Source organism: Neofelis nebulosa, chromosome 6 (assembly GCF_028018385.1).
Source record: "Neofelis nebulosa isolate mNeoNeb1 chromosome 6, mNeoNeb1.pri, whole genome shotgun sequence".
NCBI lineage: Eukaryota > Metazoa > Chordata > Mammalia > Carnivora > Felidae > Neofelis > Neofelis nebulosa.
In genome coordinates, this window is record NC_080787.1 from 140,410,771 (window position 1) to 140,434,871 (window position 24,101).

At 40.5% G+C, this 24,101-nt stretch overlaps 1 protein-coding gene across 5 annotated transcripts in view; it reads left to right on the forward strand.

Moving 5' to 3' along the window:
- Positions 1–24,101, forward strand: part of ESR1 (estrogen receptor 1) — a 427,462-nt gene that overhangs the window by 187,424 nt on the left and 215,937 nt on the right. For 4 of the 5 annotated variants that reach the window (XM_058735672.1, XM_058735671.1, XM_058735674.1 and 1 more), the window contains exon 3: positions 8,921–9,117. In XM_058735672.1, the coding sequence (XP_058591655.1) occupies positions 8,921–9,117 (197 nt within the window). The remainder of the gene's footprint in view (positions 1–8,920; positions 9,118–24,101) is intronic. The other variant, XM_058735673.1, reaches the window with a different exon arrangement.

Genomic DNA, 24,101 nt, shown 5'->3' on the forward strand with positions numbered 1-24,101 from the left:
GTGTGGTCTGGTTCTTTGGGTGGGGAATGGAAGCAGGAAGCATGGGTTTCTTTAATCAGAGAACATGGAAACTTATCTTCAATTAACTTTATTTCATACTAGGTTTCTTTTCTCTTTTCTTTTTTCTCTTCTCTTCTCTTCTCTTCTCTCTTTTTCCTTTCCCTTCCCTTCCCTTCCCTTCCCTTCTTTTTTCTTTTCTTTTCTTTTCTTTTCTTTTCTTTTTCTTTTCTTTTCTTTTCTTTTCCTCTCCTTTCTTTTCTTTCTTTCTTTCTTTCTTTCTTTCTTTCTTTCTTTCTTTCTTTCTTTCTTTCTTTCTTTCTTTCTTTCATATATCTTATAGGAGCCTTCACTCCATCTATCCTTTCACTATGTTTCTACCTTTCTTTTTTCCTATACACTGAAACATTCTATGAATTCCTTTCAATGTATTACTGAGTGCCAAGTACATAGCAGGCACTGTGCTGGGCTCTGACCATATACCCTTGATTCTCTTACACAGGCTTTATTCAATTGCACATGCCTAGTAAATCCTGGATTGATGTAAGTTCTGATCCTATACCGGGTTAAATGAGAGATGCAAACTTTGTCTCATCTGCCCCTTTTCTTACTTCTTTTCTCCCTGTCTTCTTCAAGGTGTCTTTGTCGAGGCTGTTCCTTCTGTATCATTAATCCCAACTGCTGTACTTCCCTTGACCTTGTTGTTTTTCCCTTCTCTGTACCCCGAGCTATTCCCTTTCCACTACCTATTGCCCTTCAGTCTAGATGAAGCTTCCTCAAGCTTCTTCCATTCTGAAAATCCTTTTTAATCCCTATATTCTTTTTTTTAATTTATTTTTTATATGAAATTTATTGTCAAATTGGTTTCCATACAACACCCGGTGCTCATCCCTACAGGTGCCCCCCTCAATGCCCATCACCCACTTTCCCCTCCCCCCCACCCCCTCTCAACCCTCAGTTTGTTCTCAGTATGTAAGAGTCTCTTATGTTTTGCCTCCTTCCCTCTCTGTAACTTTTTTTTTTTTTTTGCCTTCCCCTCCTCCCTGATCTTCTGTTGAGTTTCTCAGGATCCACATATGAGTGAAAACATATGGTATCTGTCTTTCTCTGCCTGACTTTTTCACTTAGCATAACACTCTCCAGCTCCATCCACATTGCTACAAAGGCCATATTTCATTATTTCTCATTGCCAAGTAGTATTCCATTGTATATATAAACCACATCTTCTTTTTCCATTCATCCATTGATGGACATTTAGGCTCTTTCCATTATTTGGCTGTTGTTGAAAGTGCTGCTATAAACATTGGGGTACAAGTGCCCCTATGCATCAGCATTCCTGTATCCCTTGGGTGAATTCCTAGCAGTGCTATTGCTGGGTCATAGGGTAGATCTATTTTTAATTTTTTGAGGAACCTCCACACTGTTTTCCAGAGTGGCTGCACCAGTTTGCATTCCCACCAACAGTGCAACAGTACAACATTCCCATTTCTCCACATCCTCTCCAGTATCTATAGTCTACTGATTTGTTCATTTGACCCACTCTGACTGGCGTGAGGTGATATCTGAGTGTGGTTTTGATTTGTATTTCCCTGATGAGGAGCGACGTTTAGCATCTTTTCATGTGCCTGTTGGCCATCTGGATGTCTTCTTTAGAAAAGTGTCTATTCATGTCTTCTGCCCATTTCTTCACTGGATTATTTGTTTTTCGGGTGTGGGGTTTGGTGAGTTCTTTATAGATTTTGGATACTAGCCCTTTGTCTGATATGTCATTTGCAGAATATCTTTTCCCATTCTGTCGATTGCCTTTTAGTTTTGTTGGTTGTTTCCTTTGCAGTGCAGAAACTTTTTATCTTCATGAGGTCCCAATAGTTCATTTTTGCTTAATTCTCTTGCCTTTGGAGATGTGTCAAGAAAGAAATTGCTACAGCTGAGGTCAGAGAGGTTTTTTCCTGCTTTCTCCTCTAGGGTTTTGATGGTTTCCTGTCTCACATTCAGGTCCTTCATCCATTTTGAGTTTATCTTTGTGAATGGTGTAAGTAAGTGGTCTAGTTTCATTCTTCTGCATGTTGCTGTTCAGTTCTCCCAGCACCATTTGTTAAAGAGACTGTCTTTTTCCATTTGATATTCTTCTCTGCTTTGTCAAAGATTAGTTGGCCATACTTTTGTGGGTCCATTCTGGAGTCTCTATTCTATTCCATTGGTCTTTGTGTCTGTTTTTGTGCCAATACCATGCTGTCTTGATGGTTACAGCTTTCTGGTAGAGGCTAAAGTCTGGGATTGTGATACCTCCTGCTTTGGTCTTCTTCTTCAATATTACTTTGGCTATTCAGGGTCTTTTGTGGTTCCATACACATTTTAGGATTGCTTGTTCCTGCTTTGAGAAGAATGCTGGTGGAATTTTGATTGGGATTGCATTGAATGTGTAGATTGCTTTGGGTAGTATTGACATTTTAACAATATTTATTCTTCCAGTCCATGAGCACGGAATGTTTTTCCATTTCTTTATATCTTCTTCCATTTCCTTCATAAGCTTTCTATAGTTTTCAGCATACAGTTCTTTTACATCTTTGGTTAGGTTTTTTCCTAGGTATTTTATGCTTCTTGGTGCAATTGTGAATGGGATCAGTTTCTTTATTTGTCTTTCTGTTGCTTCATTATTAGTGTATAAGAATGCAACTGATTTCTGCACATTGATTTTGTATCCTGAGACTTTGCTGAATTCATATATTAGTTCTAGCAGACTTTTGGTGGAGTCTGTTGGGTTTTCCATGTATAATATCATGTCATCTGCAAAACGTGAAAGCTTAACTTCATCTTTGCCAATTTTGATGCCTTTGATTTCCTTTTGTGGTCTGATTGCTGATGCTAGAAGTTCCAACACTATGTTAAACAACAGCGGTGAGAGTGGACATCCCTGTCGTGTTCCTGATCTCAGGGAGAAAGCTCTCAGTTTTTCGCCATTGAGGATGATACTAGCTGTGGGCTTTTCATAAATGGCTTTTATGATGTTTAAGTATGTTCCTTCTATCCCGACTTTCTCGAGGGTTTTTATTAAGAAAGGATGCTGAATTTTGCCAAATGCTTTTTCTGCATCGATTGACAGGATCATATGGTTCTTATCTTTTCTTTTATTAATGCGATGTATCACATTGATTGATTCACGAATATTGAACCAGCCCTGCATCCCAGGAATGAGTTCCACTTGATCATGGTGAATAATTCTTTTCATATGCTGTTGAATTTGATTTGCTAGTATCTTGTTGAGAATTTTTGCACCCATATTCATCAGGGATATTGGCTTGCAGTTCTCTTTTTTTGCTGGGTCTCTGTCTCGTTTGGGAATCAAAGTAATGCTGGCTTCATAGAATGAGTCTGTAAGTTTTCCTTCCCTTTCTATTTTTTGGAACAGCTTGAGAAGGATAGAGAAGGATAGGTATTATTTCTGCCTTAAATGTCTGGTAGAATTCCCCAGGGAAGTCTTCTGGTCCTGGACTCTTATTTGTTCGGAGATTTTTGATAACTGATTCAATGTCTTCACTGGTTATAGGTCTGTTAAAATTTTGTATTTATTCCTGTTTGAGTTTTGGAAGTGTGTGGGTGCTTAGGAATTTGTCCATTTCTTCCAGGTTGCCCAGTTTGTTGGCATATAATTTTTCATAGTATTCCCTGATAATTGCTTGTATTTCTGAGGGATTGGTTGTAATAATTCCATTTTCATTCATCATTTTATCTGTTTGGGTCATCTCCCTTTTCTTTTTGAGAAGCCTGGCTAGAGGGTTATCAATTTTGTTTATTTTTTCAAAAAACCAACTCTTGGTTTCATTGATCTTCTCTACTGTTTTTTTTAGATTCTATATTATTTATTTTTTCTCTGATCTTTATTATTTCTCTTCTTCTGCTGGGTTTGGGGTATCTTTGCTGTTCTGCTTCTGTTTCCTTTAGGTGTGCTGTTAGATTTTGTATTTGAGATTTTTATTGTTTCTTGAGATAGGCCTGGATTGCAATATATTTTTCTCTCAGGACTGCCTTCGCTGTATCCCAAAGCATTTGAATTGTTGTATTTTCATTTTCATTTGCTTCCATTTATTTTTTAAATTTCTTCTCTAATTCCCTGGTTGACCCATTCATTCTTTAGTAGGGTGTTCTTTAACCTCCATGCTTTTGGAGGTTTTCCAGACTTTTTCCTGTGGTTGATTTCAAGTCTCATAGCACTGTGATCTGAAAGTGTGCATGGTATGATCTCAATTCTTTTATACTTATGAAGGGCTGTTTGTGACCAAGTATGTGATCTATCTTGCAGAGTGTTCCATGTGCACTCGAGAAGAAATTATATTCTGTTGCTTTGGGATGCAGAGTTCTAAATATATCTGTGAAGTTCATCTGACCCAATATATCATTCAGGGCCCTTGTTTCTTTATTTATTCTCTGTCTAGATGTTCTATCCATTATTGTAAGTGGAGTATTAAAGTCTCTTGCAATTACCACATTCTTGTCAATAAGGTTTCTTATGTTTGTGATGAATTGTTTTACATATTTTGGGGGCTTCCGAATTTGATGCATAGATATTTATAATTGTTAGCTCTTCCTGATGGATAGATCCTGTAATTATTATATAATGCCCTTCTTCACCTCTTGTTACAGCCTTTAATTTAAAGTCTAGTTTGTCTGATATAAGTATGGCTACTCCAGCTTTCTTTTGACTTCCAATAGCATGATAGACAGTTCTCCATCCCCTCACTTTCAATCTGAAGGTGTCCTCAGGTCTGAAATGAGTCTCTTATAGACAGCAAATAGATGGGTCTTTTTTTTTTTTTTTTATCCATTCTGATACCCTATGGCTTTTGATTGGAGCATGTAGTCAATTTACATTCAGTGTTATTATTGAAAGATATGTGTTTAGAGTCATTGTGATAACTGTAGTTTTCATGCTTGTAGTGGTGTCTCTGGTCCTTTGTGGTCCTTGTAACATTTTAGTCACAGAGTGCCCCTTAGAGTCTCTTGTAGGGGTGGTTTAGTGATGATGAATTCCTTCAGTTTTTGTTTGTTTGGGAAAACCTTTATCTCTCCTTCTATTCTGAATGACGGACTTTTAGGTAAAGGATTCTTGGCTGCATATTTTTTCTGTTTATCACATTGAAGATTTCCTGCCATTCCTTTCTGGCCTGCCAAGTTTCAGTAGATAGGTCTGCTACTATCCTTATGTGTCTACCTTTGTATGTTAAGGCCCATTTATTTTTAGCTGCTTTCAGAATTCTCTCTTTATCCTTGCATTCTGCCAGTTTTACTATGATATGTCATGCATAAGATTGATTCAAGTTATGTCTAAAGGGAGTTCTCTGTGCCTCTTGGATTTCAATGCCTGTTTCCTTCCCCAGATTAGAGAAGTTCTCAGCTATGATTTGTTCAAGTACACCTTCAGCCCCTTTCTCTCTCTCTTCTTCTTCTTCTGGAATTCCTATGATAAAGATATTGTTCTGTTTGATTCTATCACTTAGTTCTCTAATTCTCCCCTCGTACTCCTGGATTTTTTAAATCTTTTTCTCACCTTCCTTTTTCTCCATAATTTTATCTTCTAATTCACCTATTCTCTCCTCTGTCTCTTCAATCTGTGCAGTGGCCACCTCCATCTATTTTGCACCTCATTTATAGTATTTTTAAATTCATCAAGACTATTTTTTAGTCCCTTGATCTCTGTAGCAATAGATTCTCTGCTTCCTCTGTGCTTTTTTCAAGCCCGGCGATTAATTTTATGACTATCATTCTAAATTCTTCTTTCGTTATGTTGCTGAAATTGGTTTTGATCAATTCGCTAGCTGTCACTACTTCCTGGAATTTCTTTTGAGGAGAATTCTTCTGTTTCATCATTTTGTCTAGTTTTCTGTCCCTTATGCGTTTTAAAAGTTTGTGGGCTCTGCACCTGTGAGTACTGCTATATTAAAAGAGGGTCATACACCGTCCAGAGCCTGGCCCTTCAGGAGGTGTGTTTTCAGAGATTGTTACTTGCTCTCTGTTGTTGTGACTTTGGTTATTTTTTTACCCTACTCATAGTGATATTTTGGACCCTCCACCAGGGGTGCTTTGATTTGTTCCTTGGAGTAGCCCCGTAAAGGAAAACAGACAAACAGGAGACAAAAACACGCAAACACACGAATAACACAAACAAACAAACACAAACAAAAAACTAAAGACTAGAAATGAAAAACCCAAAAACACCAACTACAAGTAAAGAGGGTGGAGGCAGTGCTGATGGAAGACCACATACAAGGAAAGAAATGCATGGAGGGGGGTAGAAAAAATAAACATTGATTTAGGCAGAGAGACTAAAAGGCTTAATCCGGAGAGAGAGAAAGGCAAATAAAGAAGGAGGCGGGGAAAATGAAACGAAGATAAAGTTACCCAGACAGAGAAACTCTATGGCTTGATTATTCCAGACAGAAAGGAGTGTAAAGAAGGAGGTGTAGAACATGTATCAAGACAATGGATTAAATATGTCTGTTTAGAGAGACCAATAACCAGAGTAACCAGCCTAGGGGAGAGAAGAGATAAGGAGGAGAAAGGAGGAGTAGAATATATTTATATATCCAGAGTTGACCTAGAGTTAATCCAGGCAACGCTGCATCACTTGTCAGGAGTAGCTGTCTGCAGGGTCTGTTCCGATCTGGTGGCTACGCAGTTACCCAGCGCAAGGGGGCGTGGTTTGGCGTAATGTGGACCCACCTCCACTATGGGCGGGGGAGTGATCCCTGAGGCCCTGCCTTGGTTGGGGGGTGGGTGGGGGATGGTGATCCCTCAGTGTCTTCTCCACGGAGCCCACCCGGTGGACTCAGTTTGAGTCGTCCTCACTCGGCGGGCGCAGACGGGGCGGTTCTTCCTTGCTCCGCCAACTCCCCTGACCCTGCGATTGGCTAGGATTCAAAGTCCCGCTCCGCGCGCTCTGGCGCTGGGGAAGCACCTCTCCGTGCGTGATATGTGGTCTCGGCCGGTTTTGTCTGTGCCCCCCACGCTTCAGGGAGGACTGCCTTCTCCTACTGTGGACGGAGCCGCTGCCCTCCCTGGGAGCCCCCCGGGTGGCGGACGCACCAGGCTTGGTCTTTTCCCACGGCACTCCAGGGAAACGGCCGCCTTTTCCTCCTGCAGACTGAGCCCTCGGCCCAGCCACTTGCGCGCAGGGTGGCGGACACAGGCAGGTTCTGTGCTATCGCGCAGCCCTCCAGGGAGGGAACCACTTTCTCCCGCTGAGGACTGAGCCCTGACCTACCACGGTACCCAGGGCTGGCGCCCCTCCTCCCTAGGTGTGCGAATAGGGAGCCCGCCCCAGTCCAGAGAAAGCCCCGCAGTTAGAATCAGATGCCTCTCAGTCTCAATCTGAGGTCTTTCTCCTGTCCATCTAGGGTCCTGCACTTCCCTACCTGCTCTTTCTCTTCCCTTTGTCTCTCCACAGAAGGGGGTCCCTCCCCTCCGTGCCCACAAGGCCTTTTTTTTATCTCCCCCAGTTCGCAGTTACCCACCTTTTTTCGAGCTTTCTCATTTTCTTCCTAGTAGATTCAGTCTCTTTTCCTCCCAGGCTCTGAGGTTCAAAGTCCTTTGGCTTCTACACGTCTTTGTTTGAGGGAGGCGGGAAGTATGGATTCCCCCTACTTCTCCGCCCTGTTGGCCAATAAAAATCCTCCTAATCCCTATATTCTTCAGTGATCACCCCATCTCTGTCTCTGTCACTCTCATCCAGAGTCTCAAAGGAATGGCCTTCTCTCATTTTGATTTCCTCATACTCCATTCACGTTTCTACCACTGGCTTTTGGCTTGTGCTGTACTCTTCCTCTCAAACTCCTTGCTGAGGTTCCTCTTTGTCGACTCTCACTTCATTTCATCAGTCCTTGCTTTATTGGATTTCTCTGCCCCATTTGGCACTATTAATCCATCTACCTTCTGAAAGCTTTCTACTTCTTTAAAACTTTTTACTTCTCCGTTTCCTTGGTTCTTCCAGAACTGACTGTCCATTCTCACATTTCTTTCTGAGGTTATGTTTCCTCTATGAAATTTTTATAGGTTGGAGTAATTGTCTGTGTTCTTCTGCTCTTCTCATTCTACATATTCTTTTTTTTAAAAAATGTTTTATTTATTGTTGAGAGACAGAGACAGAGTGTGAGTGGGGGAAGGGCAGAGAGAGAGGGAGACACAGAATCTGAAGCAGGCTCCAGGCTCTGAGCTTTCAGCATAGAGCCGGATGTGGGGCTCAACCCCATGAAGCATGAGATCATGACCTGAGCCGAAGTCAGATGTTAAACCTACTGAGCCACCCAGGTGCCCCTTATTCTACACATTCTTAAAAAGGAGCATTGAATATGGAATGGCATCCTTAAATTAGAGTCAAGTTGTAAAAATTGATATCAAGGGTTACATGGTAACAATGACATGAAAATGTGAATTGCTATCTTTCTATACATGTTCAGAGTTGTTCGTCAGTTCATTCGAGTTTCAAATGCCCCAGCTGCTTTATACTTTGTCTCTATTTCCTAAGGCTTCTTAGTGTGTCTAGAATTAGAATGAGCATTGGTCTCTAATGGTTCTGCATTAATTTTGAATCCCTGAAAAAAATGAATAAATCTATTAGAAACCACTTAATTTCATTTTGTCATTTTCTAGATAATATATTCTGGTGTAGGCAGTCCATTTTTAAAGCAAGTTTGCAATAAACAATTTCCCGTCAAGGTTAATATAATAGGCAAACACCTTTTGCTGCAACAGCTGGCAAGAGGTAATGAAAGATTAGCTTACATTATGATTCATTATTTCAAAATGTCAGAATAAAGTGGATCTTCTGCATCCCCCAAGCCTCTTACTCTTTGGAAGAGGGTACATGTTTTGCTTTTCTAATGTTAATAGATTCACTGTTTTTTATTTTCTCCTATTTTTTTTTTTCCAGGCCAAATTCAGATAATCGGCGCCAGAGTGGCAGAGAGAGATTGGCCAGTACTGGTGATAAGGGAAGCATGGCCATGGAGTCTGCCAAGGAGACCCGCTACTGTGCAGTATGCAATGACTATGCCTCAGGCTACCATTATGGAGTATGGTCCTGTGAGGGCTGTAAGGCCTTCTTCAAGAGAAGTATTCAAGGTAATAGTGTGTTAAAAGCGACCTATTCCACTTTTAATCCTAAGGGGGGAAGCCACTGAAGAAGGAAGGCATAAGAGCAGCCATTTGTCGAAGAACACTAATACCTAGTAGGTCCACCAGTATCTCTGGTAGAAAGATAGTGAAAAAAAAGTTCTCAGGAGAAAGAGTTGACAAAGACCAGGACAGTTGTGGCTGAGTAATTACGCTTCCTCCATTTGGCAAGATCCAAGCAGTCTTGAGCAACCCTACGGGAAGAGGACTCCAGTAGCTGGGTATTGATATGTTTGTGCCCTGATGAGGGAAGGGCAGGTGGATATTCGTGTGTTGTAGGCAACTAAGCTTATAGGATACTGTGTAATGTTAATTGTCTGTACATGATTACCTTTCCACCTTGGCTGTGTCCAGACATGTCTTCTGTTCTGATCTTTGCTCCAGACCAATTCTAATTTAACTTGTTCTTCTCTCGCTTTTCTTCCATCTCTTTGTTGTCTCAGTGGATGAAATGACCTTTTGCTAAAATGAGAAGACACAATAGCTGTGACTTGTAATAGGGGGGCATATTATGTGTATAAGCAGTTATTAAGTATTTACTTCTTACATTTCATTCACCTTTCTGCTTGATCCTTTTCTTGTATATGGTTTATCAAGTACAGCTTCTCCTTTATACTGCCAGCTACAATTTATTTCTACTCTAAGAGTGTCTATATTATTGTATTTTAGAGTATGCCCTGGGGGGAATACCATTCATTTTTACTACTGAAAATATCTATGCTAAATTTCCTTTGTCTGACAGGAATAGCAATCTGATAGGAGTTTAGGTTAGCTGAATTAACTTTGTCTTGGTCCATTTGAAAAGCGGTTTTTTGACAGTTATTATTTTCAACATCTTTTAGAAGTCTTCTGTAGTACTTGGACTTTTTTTGTTGGATTTCTTAATAAAATTAATGATATTCTCTGATAGTAAATTTTTGTTTATATATATATTACATATATATATGTATCCACACAAAGATATCTATAAATAAATACACACACACACACACACACACACACACACACATACCTATATCTATGTGTTCAAGCAACATAGATTATTTAATTTTACCAACTGATACTATATTTTTAGAAATTTTAATGTTTATTTTTGAGAGAGAGAGAGAGAGAGGATCAGAAGCAGGCTCCAGGCTCCGTGCTGTCAGCACAGCCCAATGCAGGGCTCGAACTCACAGACTGCAAGATTGTGACCCGAGCTAAAGTAGAATGCCCAACTGACCTAGCCACCCTGACGCCCCAGCGATACTATCTTAATTTAGAAAAATGTTATTTCTGTTTTGGTTTTGGTTAGCATAAGCCCATAAAGGTCTTTCGACAGCCATCTTCAATTGTGATATTAATGTTTATTTGCTTTTGTAAATTCTAAACTAGCATTATTTTCATCAAAATTTAATTTGGTGTTGACAAATCATCTGACAGGGGTAGGTTTAGTGAACAGGTTCAACTACAAATTTGGACAAGTCACTTATCTGAAACTGAGTTCTCTCATCTGTAAAAACAATTTAGAGCAGCGTTCAGTAAATTTGTTTTTTTGTAAAAGGTCAGAGAGTAACTATTTTAGGCTTTGCATATAGACTTTGTTGCAGCTACTCAACTCTGACATTGTGGCCTGTAAGGAAGGGGCCATAGACAATATATAAATAAATAGGTGTGCACCAATAAAACTTTGTATACAAAAACAGACCAGAACTGACCAGAAATGACCTGTGAGCCATAATTTGCTGACCCTTGATTTAATGTATGGAAAGGGAATAGATTGTTTCTAAATCTGAAGTTTTGACTATTCATGTTTACTAAAAACTTACTTTGTACCTGTGCTAGTTGTTCTGAGGGAAATCAAAATATGTGTAAAACATAATCCATAATCCTACAAGATTTGGAGTTTATTTGGGAAATTTATTTGGGGAGGCAAAGGTACTTGTTTTATGATATGATTAAAGTAAGTCGGTATAGGTAAAGTGCTATTATATGATAAAGATAAGGAAAATAATAGACGAATATAAGAAAAGAGACGTTTTAGTTATAAAAATCAAATTATTAAGATTAAAGATAGAAATGACCTTTCTTCAAGGAATAATAGCAACATTCTCACAAATTATTTTCATCCTTTTGTTCCGCTTTGAAAAGTGAACTATATAAGTTCACATCAAAGTTAGTATTGTCTCTAAGCATTAAGGCATCAGAACAAAAAACACAGAAAAGAGGAAGATACACTTGTAAAAAAGTAGTGAAGGAAATGTGAGCTAGTAAAAATAAATGTTTTATTGGTATGGCTTTATCTTAAGTTCAAATATTAAAAAAAATTCTGCTTGCTTTTTGATGGTTAAAATACATGTCTCACTTACATCTTGTAGACACAGACTAAATAGTAGGATTTCATTGTAATATAAATTATACTATATAAAATTGTACTATGTATAAATTGTATAAAGTACAATTTCTACCTGGCTTCAAACACTTCATGGTATGAAATCACTTAAATGAGGTCTATTAAGTGAGATGAATATTGAATCCACTTCAATATTCTGGAAGAAGCATAGATTTGAAGCAGAGATATTGACTTTTAGAGATAGGGAGGACCTTAAAATGATTAAATTTATTTATTCATTTATTTGTTGATTACCTTTACTAAGCACAACACTGTACAAGGCCCTGGAGACACCATTATAGGAAAGACATGGTCCTTATTCTCATAGACCTTAGAAAGTAATGGGAGTGTTGGACAAATAAATTGGCAACCAAATTACAGTGTGAAAAGCGCCAAGATGAGGGTGAGTGCAGGGTGTTACAAGAGTCCAAACTTGTCTCAGTGCTGGTGGGTGTGAGTCAGGCTCTGAGGATGTTTCTTGATTTAAAATTAAGTCTGGAGGATGAGGCAAGTGAGCAAAATGAAGAAAGATGGGATGGGTGTTCACTTACAGGAATGAGCATATGAGCAAAGACCAGGAGGTGAAATGGAGTTTGGGGAGTTCTGTGAATAGTTATTAATAAAATTGACCCTTAGATTAAACAAAGACGTTCTTGAACCATATATATATGGTTATGTAGAAACCAAGTAGTTTATTTCCTTTTTACTTGAGTAGCATTTCTATGTATTTGATTTGTTTGTTCATATAAGAGGGAATACAAGAGCACATTTAGTGATTTCTTGTCCCATTTTCTCATGATAGTCTTGATAACTTGCAACTAAAAAGTTTTACTGAACTTCTTTGGCTCTTTATAAGTCACACTGCCCCTCAAACCTATTTAAGGACAGTGAAGGGTCTGACATGCAGGTAGAAGCTTCTGAAGATGCTGTAGCTGTCCCTGTTTTTCTAGTTACTTAAGAAAAGAGCTAGAAATGAGTATCCATCAGATTGCTCTAGTGCTCTAAGTGTTTTCGTTGAAGAGGTAAAGTGTTTGATTTGAAAGCATACAAATTTTCATCCACTACTTAGTGTATAAACTTGATTACTCAAGAAATTGAGTAATGGCCTTCAGTTAAACATACTGTTTTTTTTTTTTTTAAAGAAAAGTCAAAGACACTATTTAAGGAAGGGGTAAATGGAGTATTATATGGAACTTGTTAATCATTGCAGGTGGAGAATCAGTGTTTCTTAAGATGTATTGTAAGCAGAGACTTTGGATGAGTTATATAAGCAGATGTGATGATTGGTTCAACAGCCAGGTACTACTTTTGAGTATTGTTTTGAGGAAAAAAGACTCCCCTGAACTCACTTCTTCCCTGACACTATCATTTCAAATGGTCATGAGGTACAGTGGAATCCCAAGTCTATCTGTACACCATTAGCTATGCTACCACTTCATGTTATCTCGCTAATGTGTATATAGAAGATGATGACCATTAGATCAAACAGACATGGTCCAGGCAGGTGTTGGATTAAAGGTGAGCTAAGATCCTAAGGACATCAGGGTGATACCAGGGTGGAGTCTGGTTGTGGTTCAAGACAGTGGGGTCTTGGGTCCAACAAGGATAACTGAGAAGCTTTATCTATCAGGCCTTAGAAAGCACTGGTGAGGGCGGGGGGGGGGGGGTGGGGGAGGTTGGGAGGGGGTGGTGAGACATTCCAGCACCCTGGATAGCTCCTTCAACAGCAGCTGAGGATAAGCAGAGACTTTCTGAAGACCTTCAGTCCACTTAGTTGGGTCCATCCACTTTGTAGAGCTGTATTAAAAGAGAACTTAGTTCTTTCATGCCTAGGGACTCACCCTTGTTCACCCACGCTGTATTAGTTTTTATGCTTAGTTTCCTATTTCTGGCTACCTTCCGGCTTGACATATGTACCCATGCCTGGGAAAAGTCCAGAGGATGGGGGATAAATGGAGGCTGCTCTCTCATTATGTAACTATTTTATCTCTGGAATCCTTTCAGAGATATGGCTCAAAGTTGAGGTCTGGCAGTATATGCACACAAAAATACTAAATCTTTGATCTTCATATTTCACACTTGCCCCTCTACCATCTAGTTTCCATGTAACAGCAGGTGAACTCTTTTAAATATATTAATCAGGTCATGTGGTCTTAAAACTCACTGCTCTTGAAGTCCAGATTCCCTTCTATGGCTTAAAATACTCTTCACTCCCTTAGTCCTGCTTATTTCCGCCCCCCCCCCCCATTCACTGCAGTCCAGCCACAGTGGCCTTCTTTCTCTTCCTCCAGCACACCAACCGTGTTCCTTCCTCAGGACCTCAGCATGTTTTCCCCTTTGCGTGCAACATCTGGATCTTTACTCTGCTGCTTTCTTGTCATTTGGATCTCTGCCCAAGATCGCTTTCTCAGAGAAATCTTCCCTGATTACCTTAGCCAAAGTAACCCTACAAATGTTTGCCCCTAGGTTTTTTTTTTTTTTTTTTTTTAATGTTTACTCCATTACCCTTATTTTTACTTTAAGGGCCTTAAACCCTTAATGAAGTTCGTTTATTTATTCATTTGGTTGATGATTGTCTGTACCAGGTGCTGCTTCCCCATGTTCCCACCCAAACTTGAATGTAAGTAAGCTCAGTGAAAGCTGGTTTCAGATCTGGTCTGCCCTGTGAGTTACTGTTGTACCAGTGCCTCTGGTAGTGTTGGGCACATCTCTGTTAAATAGACTATGACAAGGGGCACCTGGATGGCTCAGTCGGTTGGGCGTCTGACTTCAGCTCAGGTCATGATCTCACTGCTTATGAGTTCGAGCCCCACATCGGGCTCTGTGCTGACAGCTCAGAGCCTGGAGCCCACTTTGGATTCTGTGTCTCCCTCTGTCTCTCTCTGCCCCTCCCTAGCTCATGCTCTGTCTCTCTCCTTCAAAAATAAATAAACATTTTAAAAAATAAAAAAAATAGACTGTGACAAGAGATCAAAAGAATGGTAGATAAAGACTGCTATAGGACGTCAGAGAAGGAGGAAATTTCATTCGGTGTGGCCAGTAAGAGAAGCATTAATGCAAATGGTGTATTCAATATATGTCTAAAAAGAAATGAAGGATTTTCATAGACAACAAGAAGTCTGGAAAATAATTCCAGAAATGTGAAGTAGCATAAGCCAAGAAAAGCTCAGTGGAAACTGAGTAAATAAGTCTTGAGAGAACTGGGGCTTACTGTTCTCTTTCTACCTCTTTTTGTTTTCTCTTCAGCCTTTTAAAAAATGTTTGTTTATTTGTTTGTTTGGAGAGGGAGAGAGAACAGTGGGAAGGGGCAGAGGGTGGGGGGAGAGAGAATCCCAAGCAGGCTTTGCATTGTCAGCAGAGAGCCCCGCGTGAGGCTCCGTCCCACAAACCTGTGAGATGTGACCTGAGCCAAAACCAAGAGTCAAATGCTCAACCGACTGAGTCACCCAGGCATCCCTCCTTTACAGCTTTTTGGAAGTAGGCACTCCCCAGCATCTGTAATCTGTTTTCCTTTCATTTTCCCATCCTTTTTTTTCTCCACCCAGTTTCCTAGATGGTCGCAGGCATATCTGCTATGGGTTTAGTTGTGCTCCCCCAAAAGCCATGTTGAAGTTCTAGCCCCCAGTGCCTGAGGATGTGACGTTATTAGGAAATAAGGTCTTTGCAGATATAATTAGTTGAAGTCATATTGGCCCTTAATTGAATAGGACTAGTGCCCTTATAAGAAGAAGAGGGACGTTTGGATACAGAGACAGGGAGGAGGATGCCATGAGCCAATGGAGAGAGAGATTGGAGTGATGTGTCTACATGCCGAAGAACACCAAAGATTGCTGGCAAAAGCCAGAAGCTACGAAGAGGAAAGGCAGTGGTGTTATCCACAGCATTCAGAGAGTGTGTGCAGTGGAATCCCAAGTCTATCGGTACACCATTAGCTATGCTACCACTTCGTGTTACCTCGCTGACAACTTGACTTCAGATTTTTAGCCTCCAGAACTGCGGGACAATACTTCATGTTGTTTTAAGGTACTCACTTGTGTTTTGTTACGGAAGCCCTAGGAAAACAATATTTAAGCCCCTAAGTGCCACAACTATGCAAATATCTCCCACAGCTAGCTCCTGCCTCCACCTTGCTTCATGTAGCGACTCCTCAAGTGTCATCATTGGACACCAGCCACTCCTCCCCAGGACTGCTGTTTGTGTCTGTTTCCCGATTGTACCCTCAGGTACCCATACTTCAGCCCTTGCAGTCAGTGTCTTCGCCTGCTCACTGTGCAGCACCGCCCCTGAGGTTTCCCAGCCGAACTGTTGTGTAGTCTGTTGAGACCACGTCTCTCATTCCCCCTAACTTCATCCAATTCCCGCTAACTTTCTCCAGGATCACTGCAGTCATTTGATTTTTCCTTTTGCCTTCTCCTTCACCTAAACCATTGGGTTCATTTGTTTTTCCTTCTTCCAAGCCATTGTGCACACTGCCCTTCTACTAATGTTCTTAGAGCAAATCACTAATCATGTCAATACCTTTATATAAAGAATGCTTTAATGACTTTCCTGGCCCATAGAATAATCCTTAGGCAACCATTCAAGAATTTCCAAATCACTGTTTCTACTTTTGACTTGTTGTTACTCAAATATGAGCATTCCATTTCTTTGCTGGGAATTTCTTTCCAAACTTAACAGTAAAGTTTCTTTCTATTCTAGTCAAAAGTTACTGTGATCAAACCTTTTCTGCTGTTAATGCAGAAGTTCTCCCCTGTGGCCTTCTGTGTTACCTTGTTCCCATTGTCTGGGACTGTGAGTATTTGTGTAGATGTGTCTTTCTGTTACGGAATGTGAGCATCTCACAGGTAAGGCCCAGATCAAGGCTTAATCTTTATTATTATTATTATTATTATTTTAGCATGTGCACGAGAGAAAGATCTTACGAAGGCTCCATGCTTAGTATGGAGCCCAACATGGGGCTCAATCCCATGACCCTGGGATCGTGACCTGAGCTGAAATCAAGAGTCAGAATCTCAACCAACTGAGCCACTCAGGCTCCCCAAGTCTTTGTTTTATAGGAGCCATTCAGTGAATAAACAAAAGTATGAAAGGAGGTTAGAATCAGTGTGTGGGCTTTAGGTAACACAAAACCATTGCATGTTTTTTTCAATAATAAGAAAGATAGGACAAAACACACTTTAATTAGGATTAACCTGCCAGAGGCATATAGGAGAGACCACAGAGGGAGAAAGTGGAAACATGATGACTACGTTGGCTGGTATTCCAATAGCTTAGAAAGGCTAAAAATCTTGTCTTTTGGGAATTTGTGAAATGGGGCAAAAAAGAAGTAGACTGAAAGATATTATAATGAAAGAATCTACATTGCTTTAAGATGATTCAGCATGCTTTAAGGGAGAGGAGGGGGTTAAAAAGTATCAGACACAGAGGAAGAATAATGGTGTCATCACCTGAGCTGAGAAGAGCAAGAGAAAGGCCAATTAGAGAGGGGTTGGGGTGAGTTCAATTCCAGACATACTGAATTTGACATGATAGCTGGGTGTCCAGGCAGAATTACCCAGCAGATGCAGAAAGTGAATCAGCACTCTGCAGACGATCCAGGGGTGGGGATTTGAATCAATTTCCTCAATTAATTTTAAAGAAACTTAGTGAAAAGAATGGTTTAACTGCTTCCTGAGGGCTGCCCATTATTAATAATGGAGAAGTAACTCCAGAAACTTCCTCTTGATTCTCATAATAATGTATTATGAGTTCCCTGCATCTTACCAAAACCTTGAAAGAAACACTCTTATTATTAAAAGTGTATGTTTGAGGCCCTTCTAAAGAGGAAAATCACAAATTAGCCCAAGAGGGCCAAATGCTGCTCTCCAGGAGCTTACAATTTAAAAAAGAACATGCTGGCTCCATCACATTAAGCTGTACAAATAGTAGACGGCAGGAACAAATATAAGCATTTTTATGATTTTCAAATAAAAAGCAGGTTTTTTCCCCCAAATTATTTATACTGTGGGAGTCCACAGACATCCTTTCTAACCCAGAGCTTGTCTAATCCTTCCATTATTTCCACTTCTCATTTTTACTCTCCATGTTGTAGTCACGTGAGGCTGAAGGGCAGAAGAATTTCACCGTGTATACATACGAGTATTATGTAATTTTCAAATGAAAACATTTTAATGAAACTTTATGAAAGAAAGGCCTGACCCCCAGGTATTGGTAAATTTGCTAAATGTTTGGCTCCTGGTTCTCATCAGACGAAAAGAAAGGCCCCGCCCCGAGATTCAAACCCCAGAACTTCTTTCCATATAAGAATGTCATTCTCATTACCACTTTTAGGTACTTGCTAGTCTTGATTGCCATCGTATGAAATTAGATGTGTGTTCTCACCCGCACGCATGCATTGGAGGAAGGGCTCAGAAGAGCAAAATCATAGTCTTTTTTACCTGTGAAATGATAGTGGCTCGTCCTTTTTTTTCCCTTTGGCCAAGTAATCTTTACCTTGGAGATAATTAAGACAAAAAGCATTTGACAAATACAATCAGTATAGAGCCCCTATTTCTTGGCAGCTCTTGTGGACACAGCTGAAGCTTCCAGAGGTCTTTAAAAACCATGGCAACAAATGCCTTTGAAGGGTAAGCAAAGGTTCCAAATGTTTTTAATCGCTGGTGTTTTTTATGTTACCGCTTCAAGCGTTCCTCTTCATTTTTTGTTCATCTGATTGAAATTAAATTTCCAATTTCCCTACTAAGTGGTTCTGTCCTGGTGATGGCATTGACGATTTCCATTAAAGTGGTAGACTTTGTGCCCGTATATAGTGGTTAAGCATATCAACAATGCCAGTAGAAAGCCTTACTTATGAGTGGCAATAATTTCACGCAAAATAATACATAGCCTTTAATTGGCACATTTTCAGAGGGCAACAACTACCCCTCAAAATTATGTGCTCATATTGTTCTTATAAAACCTACCAATGGTGGCCCATGGCCCAATCCTGCCCGAATTTCTTTCCTTCATAGAAAGCTGCTGTCAATACCTTTAAAATGCTCTATCCTTTTAAAGAGCATGGCCTGTTTTCCTGATGCTCAGAGAAAAGTATACTTTGAGTGTAGGCTGCTCATTTCTGAACAATATATTCTACTTTACTATTTCAGGTCTGTATATACAGGTTATACTATAGCCTGCCTTTTGATGGAAAAATAACATTCAAGAAGAATCTATTCCATGAATCTATCATTTACTTGGTACAAATTTTTCTTGCTGTTATGTTAATTCTCTGCTCATGTGCAAATTATGGAGCAGATTTGATATTTTTGAAGGGAAGAACTGCTTTCCTTGAGAGAGAATAGAGCGGGGAAAATATACCTCTTATTTCTCCCCACATTTTCATCTTCCTTTCGCTGGTAGAAAGAGATTTCACATCTTCAGTTGCTAAGACATAAAGGATCAAAGAAGAAAACAATTTAATTGTCGGGGAGCCTGGGTGGCTCAGTCGGTTAAGCGGCTGACTTCAGCTCAGGTCATTATCTCTTGGTTCACCAGTTCGAGCCCCACATTAGGCTCTGTGCTGATAGGTCAGAGCCTGCAGCCTGCTTCCGATTCTGCATTTCCATCTCTGTCTCTGCCCCTCCATGCTCACACTCTGTCTCTCTCTCTTTATCAAAAATAAATTAAAAAATTAAAAAAAGAGGAAAAAAATTCAATTGTTATTAATTATTAACTATAATGTCTCTCTACAATAGGTAGTATTCTGTTTTCTTTGAGAAAGAGTATACAGATTTAAAATTTTATCCAAATGAGCATCATTTTTATCTGATTCATTTGGCAGTTTCAGAATCATGTGTCATGTATTAGGAAATATGGAGTGAATGGGTGGCTAGATTACATTTATAAATATGAATTTTTTGGTAATTGAAATCTAAACACAATGCCCTGGAAGAATGGCTACACCACTTTAGTGTATCTCATTAAGTGCACAATATTTTCCTTATACACCAGAGAAAATAAATTACGGTTTGTAAGATAATAGAAATTCATGATTGTTTTGTTCCTTTGACATGTTCAAGTTACTAATAAGGGGATTCACTTGAAAATTATGTAAAAGTGCATTTGCCACTTGTATTAACCAGGGCCATGGTGGTACCTTATTGTCACCATAACAATGGTCTTCTCTTTTATTTTTATTTTTTTTTAAGTTTGTATTTATTTATTTTGAGAGTATGTGTGCTTATGAGCTGGGGAGGGGCAGAGAGAGGGAGGGAGAGAGCCTGACGCAGGACTTGACCTCATGAACCGGCAGATCATGACTTGAGCTGAAATCAGGAGTCAGACGCTGAACCTGTTGAGCCCCCAGGTGCCTCGTTTTGTTTTGTTTGGTTTTGGTTTTGATTGCTAAGATGCCAGTCACTCCAAGTACGCCTTCCCACTGCAGAGCAGCCCTGTCTACCCTCTACCTCGTGCACAATCCCTTGCACTGGCTTCTGTGTTTATTTATTTATATATTTTTTCTGTGTTTATTAAGTTAATTTGCAATATGGCTTCACCAGACCCCCGTGGGATTGGTGTGTCTTCACCTGTGGTTTCTGGCACATGTCATTCTCTTCCCTTTTCACCGCCTGACCTTCTAAGGACTGTGGCCTCTCTTTTACTTGACTCAGTCCTTGTTTTTCCTTCCCGTACTCTTCCCGGCACACGTGTACACACCCACAGACCTCCCTGCTCGCGTTCCTCCCAAGTGCAAAAACATTTAAGCCAGAGACCCTGAGATCCTGGGAAGGATTCAGCTTGTACACAAAGGGAAAGGTTGTGAAACACATATTACACCACAGAAGAGCTCAACTCTGCACTGCCAGAGACGTCTCAAAATAGGATACAGGGACAGAAGAGTATTTCGGAAGATAATGTTATGAGTTGAGAGGAGGGAGCAGACACTGCTCTGGAGCAAACTCAAAGACATTGCGGACGAGATGGTGTTTAAAGTGGTATCTGTCCCAGGGCGCCTGGGTGGCTCAGTCGGTTAAGCCACCGACTTCGGCTCGGGTCACGATCTGACAGTTCACGAGTTCGAGCCCCGCGTCGGGCTCTGGGCTGACGGCTCGGAGCCTGGAACGTTTTTCTGATTCTGTGTGTCTCTCTCTCTGCCCCTCCCCCACTTGTGCGCGTGGGCGCGCGCTCGCTCTCTCTCAAAAATAAATAAAAACATTTAAAGAAAAAACAAATAAATAAAAAGAAGAAAGTAGTATCAGTCCTGAGGACCAGGCAGGGAATTCTGCCTCGTTGTAAGCGTGTCATGATTTGCTGTGATTGGATCCTCCCTTTTGCACCTCCAATGCTGTAGAGTGTAGTGTTTTAGAAGAGCATGGGTGTTTTGCTATTTGTAACCTATTAAAAATGTTTTTTTAAAATGTTTGTTTATTTATTTATTTTTTTTAATTTTTTTTTTTCAACGTTTTTTATTTATTTTTGGGACAGAGAGAGACAGAGCATGAACGGGGGAGGGGCAGAGAGAGGGAGACACAGAATCGGAAACAGGCTCCAGGCTCCGAGCCGTCAGCCCAGAGCCTGACGCGGGGCTCGAACTCACGGACCGCGAGATCGTGACCTGGCTGAAGTCGGACGCTTAACCGACTGCGCCACCCAGGCGCCCCAAATGTTTGTTTATTTTTGAGAGAGAGACAGAGTGTGGGCAGGAGAGGGACAGAGAGAGAGACACACACAGAATCTGAAGCAGGCTCCAGGCTCCCAGCCGTGAGCACAAAGCCTGACGTGAGGCTCAAACCCACGAACCGTGACATAAGAACCTGAGCTGAAGTAGGACGCTCAGCCAGCTGAGCCACCCAGGCGTCCCACTATGTGTAATGTGTTTTAAAAACATAATTCCACGTGTATATCTGCATCCCTATTATTAGCTGTGTCTAGAAGTTGATAATACTTTACTCATTTCCAGCATGTGAGTAATGTTTTATTTCAGCTTATTTTTGAAGTTTGACATGAGTGATGTTAATAAATATCTAAAGATGTTCCTCTGTAGTAATAATAACGCAGCTGTTCTGGAGATAAATACATTTGATATTTGATGTGGAAGAAAACAGTTTTTCCCAAGCTAAGATGTATTTAGGATGCTCAACATAGACTTCATAATTGTTTTTTAAGTTTATTTATTTTGAGAGAGAGAGAGAGAGAGAGAGAGAGAGAGAGAGAGGGAGGATGAGTGGGGGAGGGGCAGAGAGAGAGAGAGAGAGAGAGAGGGAGAGAAAGAGAATCTTAAGCAGGCTCCAGGCTCAGTGTGGAGCCTGACGCAGGGCTTGATCCCACGACTCTGGGACCGTGACCTGAGCTGAAATCAATAGTCAGATGTTCAACCAGCTGAGCCACTCAGGTGCCCCCGACTTCATAATTTTTATGTTTGCAACTTTCTTGATGTTTTTCGTGGTTTTAGCTTTATGAGATATCTGTGAAAATGGCCAGAGACTTTTGCTTTCAAGAATTGATGTAAACATTCCCATAATGTGAACCATTAGTAGGTGATAAACTTAGATACATCCTTCAATGTTTAAAAGCATGGCAGTAAACCTGATCTTGGAGAAGGAAGAAAATGGTTTGGTTAGTTTTTATCAATTGTGTATAGGATGTTTGAAAGACTTCATTTCCCCTCCTTCCATCCTTTCTACAGTAATTTATCTTAGCAGTTGGTGTGAACACATGAGATGACAGAAGTATATGAACCTAGATCCCCAAAATGGGCTTTTTTCCATTCTGCTGCCTGTTCTGCCAGTGTTCCTTCCTGAAGTTTTGTAAATCCAGGGGAAGGACAGGAGGAGCAAAGTGCATGCTGGCTTGGGTTTGGGGCTGAGGGACCATCTTCCTTTTTTCTTGCTCTTTTTCTCACATCTACTTACTGAACCAATTAAGGCCATCAGAGTCACAATACCTGAGTTTGAATCCACTTTTCCTAAAGATACAAGTACTGTTAAAAGTCTTGTGGACCATTCTTTGCTCATAAAATACTTCTTAGGTGGCCACTTTTTCTGAATACAAGACAGGAGAAAGAGCTTGAGTGAAAGGTTTCTTGTAAACACTTTTTTTGTGTGTGAATACATACACATGTATACACACATAGGTACATACATAAATAGGCATATTCACATATATATATATATATATAGAGAGAGAGAGAGAGAGAGAGAGGGAAAGAAGTATGTACAAACTTTGGAGATATGTACTATAGAATATTAACTGTGACTCTCTGAAAGGATTATAGCTAAATTTTATTTATTTTTTTGCTTATCTACTATTTTTTTCTACAATAAGCCTCTTTACTTAATAAAAATACTATGTTAAAAATCCATGCTGCGGGGCGCCTGGGTGGCTCAGGCGGTTGAGCGTCCGACTTCGGCTCAGGTCATAATCTTGCGGTTCGTGAGTTTGAGCCCCACGTCGGGCTCTATGCTGACATCTCAGAGCCTGGAGCCCACTTTGGATTCTGTGCCTCCCTCTCTCTCTGCCCCAACCCACTTGCATTCTGTCTCTGTCTCTCTCAAAAATAAATAAACTTTAGAAAAAAAATCCATGTTGCAATTGATGAACTGATTTCCTTAGTAGAGAGAGATCATTATATATCCTACAAGTCTTCATACTTTATTTTCAATATGTGTTTATTCTTTGTTTGCAAGAGGACAAGTTTGCACTGAAGTGCAGCTTTCATTTTATCATTCATGACCCCAAGTGAAATTGCATCAGGTGGACATTAGGTAGCCGAGGTCAACAAAATATCATTTCTTCTGGATTGTTGAGAAGCTATGACAAAGGAAGAGAAAGAAAGGACTTGTGTCCATGATAACAACAGGGATCTAGGTCTTTGCAGCAGCTGGTCTGACCAGCAGGGATGAAATATTGGAGTCATGCAGCCAAACAGTGACTGTGTCCTCTAACCATACATCCCGGAGAGCAGGACCCAGCCTCCGGGCGGGGCTGGGCGTTATCACTTGTTGATTGCAGTTGCACAGTAATAGAAAAACCTTCCCGAAATGAGGAATGGCAATTGCAAGAGCCCAGGGGTAGGGGCTCTTAACTTCCTTTTCATATTTCTCAAGTCCTACTACCTTTGAAAGGCTTCCTTGTATTTCCAAAGGATGTCCTCAAAGTCTTAAAATGTAGTCATTCAAGAGAATTAGGATTAGTAAGAGTTTTTCCCCCTTTGATTTGAATATGGCAGCGCAGCCATTGAAATTCATCAAGTTTTGGGGCGCCTGGGTGGCGCAGTCGGTTAAGCGTCCGACTTCAGCCAGGTCACGATCTCGCAGTCCGTGAGTTCGAGCCCCGCGTCGGGCTCTGGGCTGATGGCTCGGAGCCTGGAGCCTGTTTCCGATTCTGTGTCTCCCTCTCTCTGCACCTCCCCCGTTCATGCTCTGTCTGTCTCTCTCTGTCCCAAAAATAAATAAAAAACGTTGGAAAAAAAAAATTCATCAAGTTTCGAGTTGGAATGTGGCTTTTATCCCTTGGTGTCTTAGCTTTGTGTTTAAGGCGCTAGACTACCTATGCATTAGAAGAGCACTGCCAAGGCCTTTCAAGAACAAGG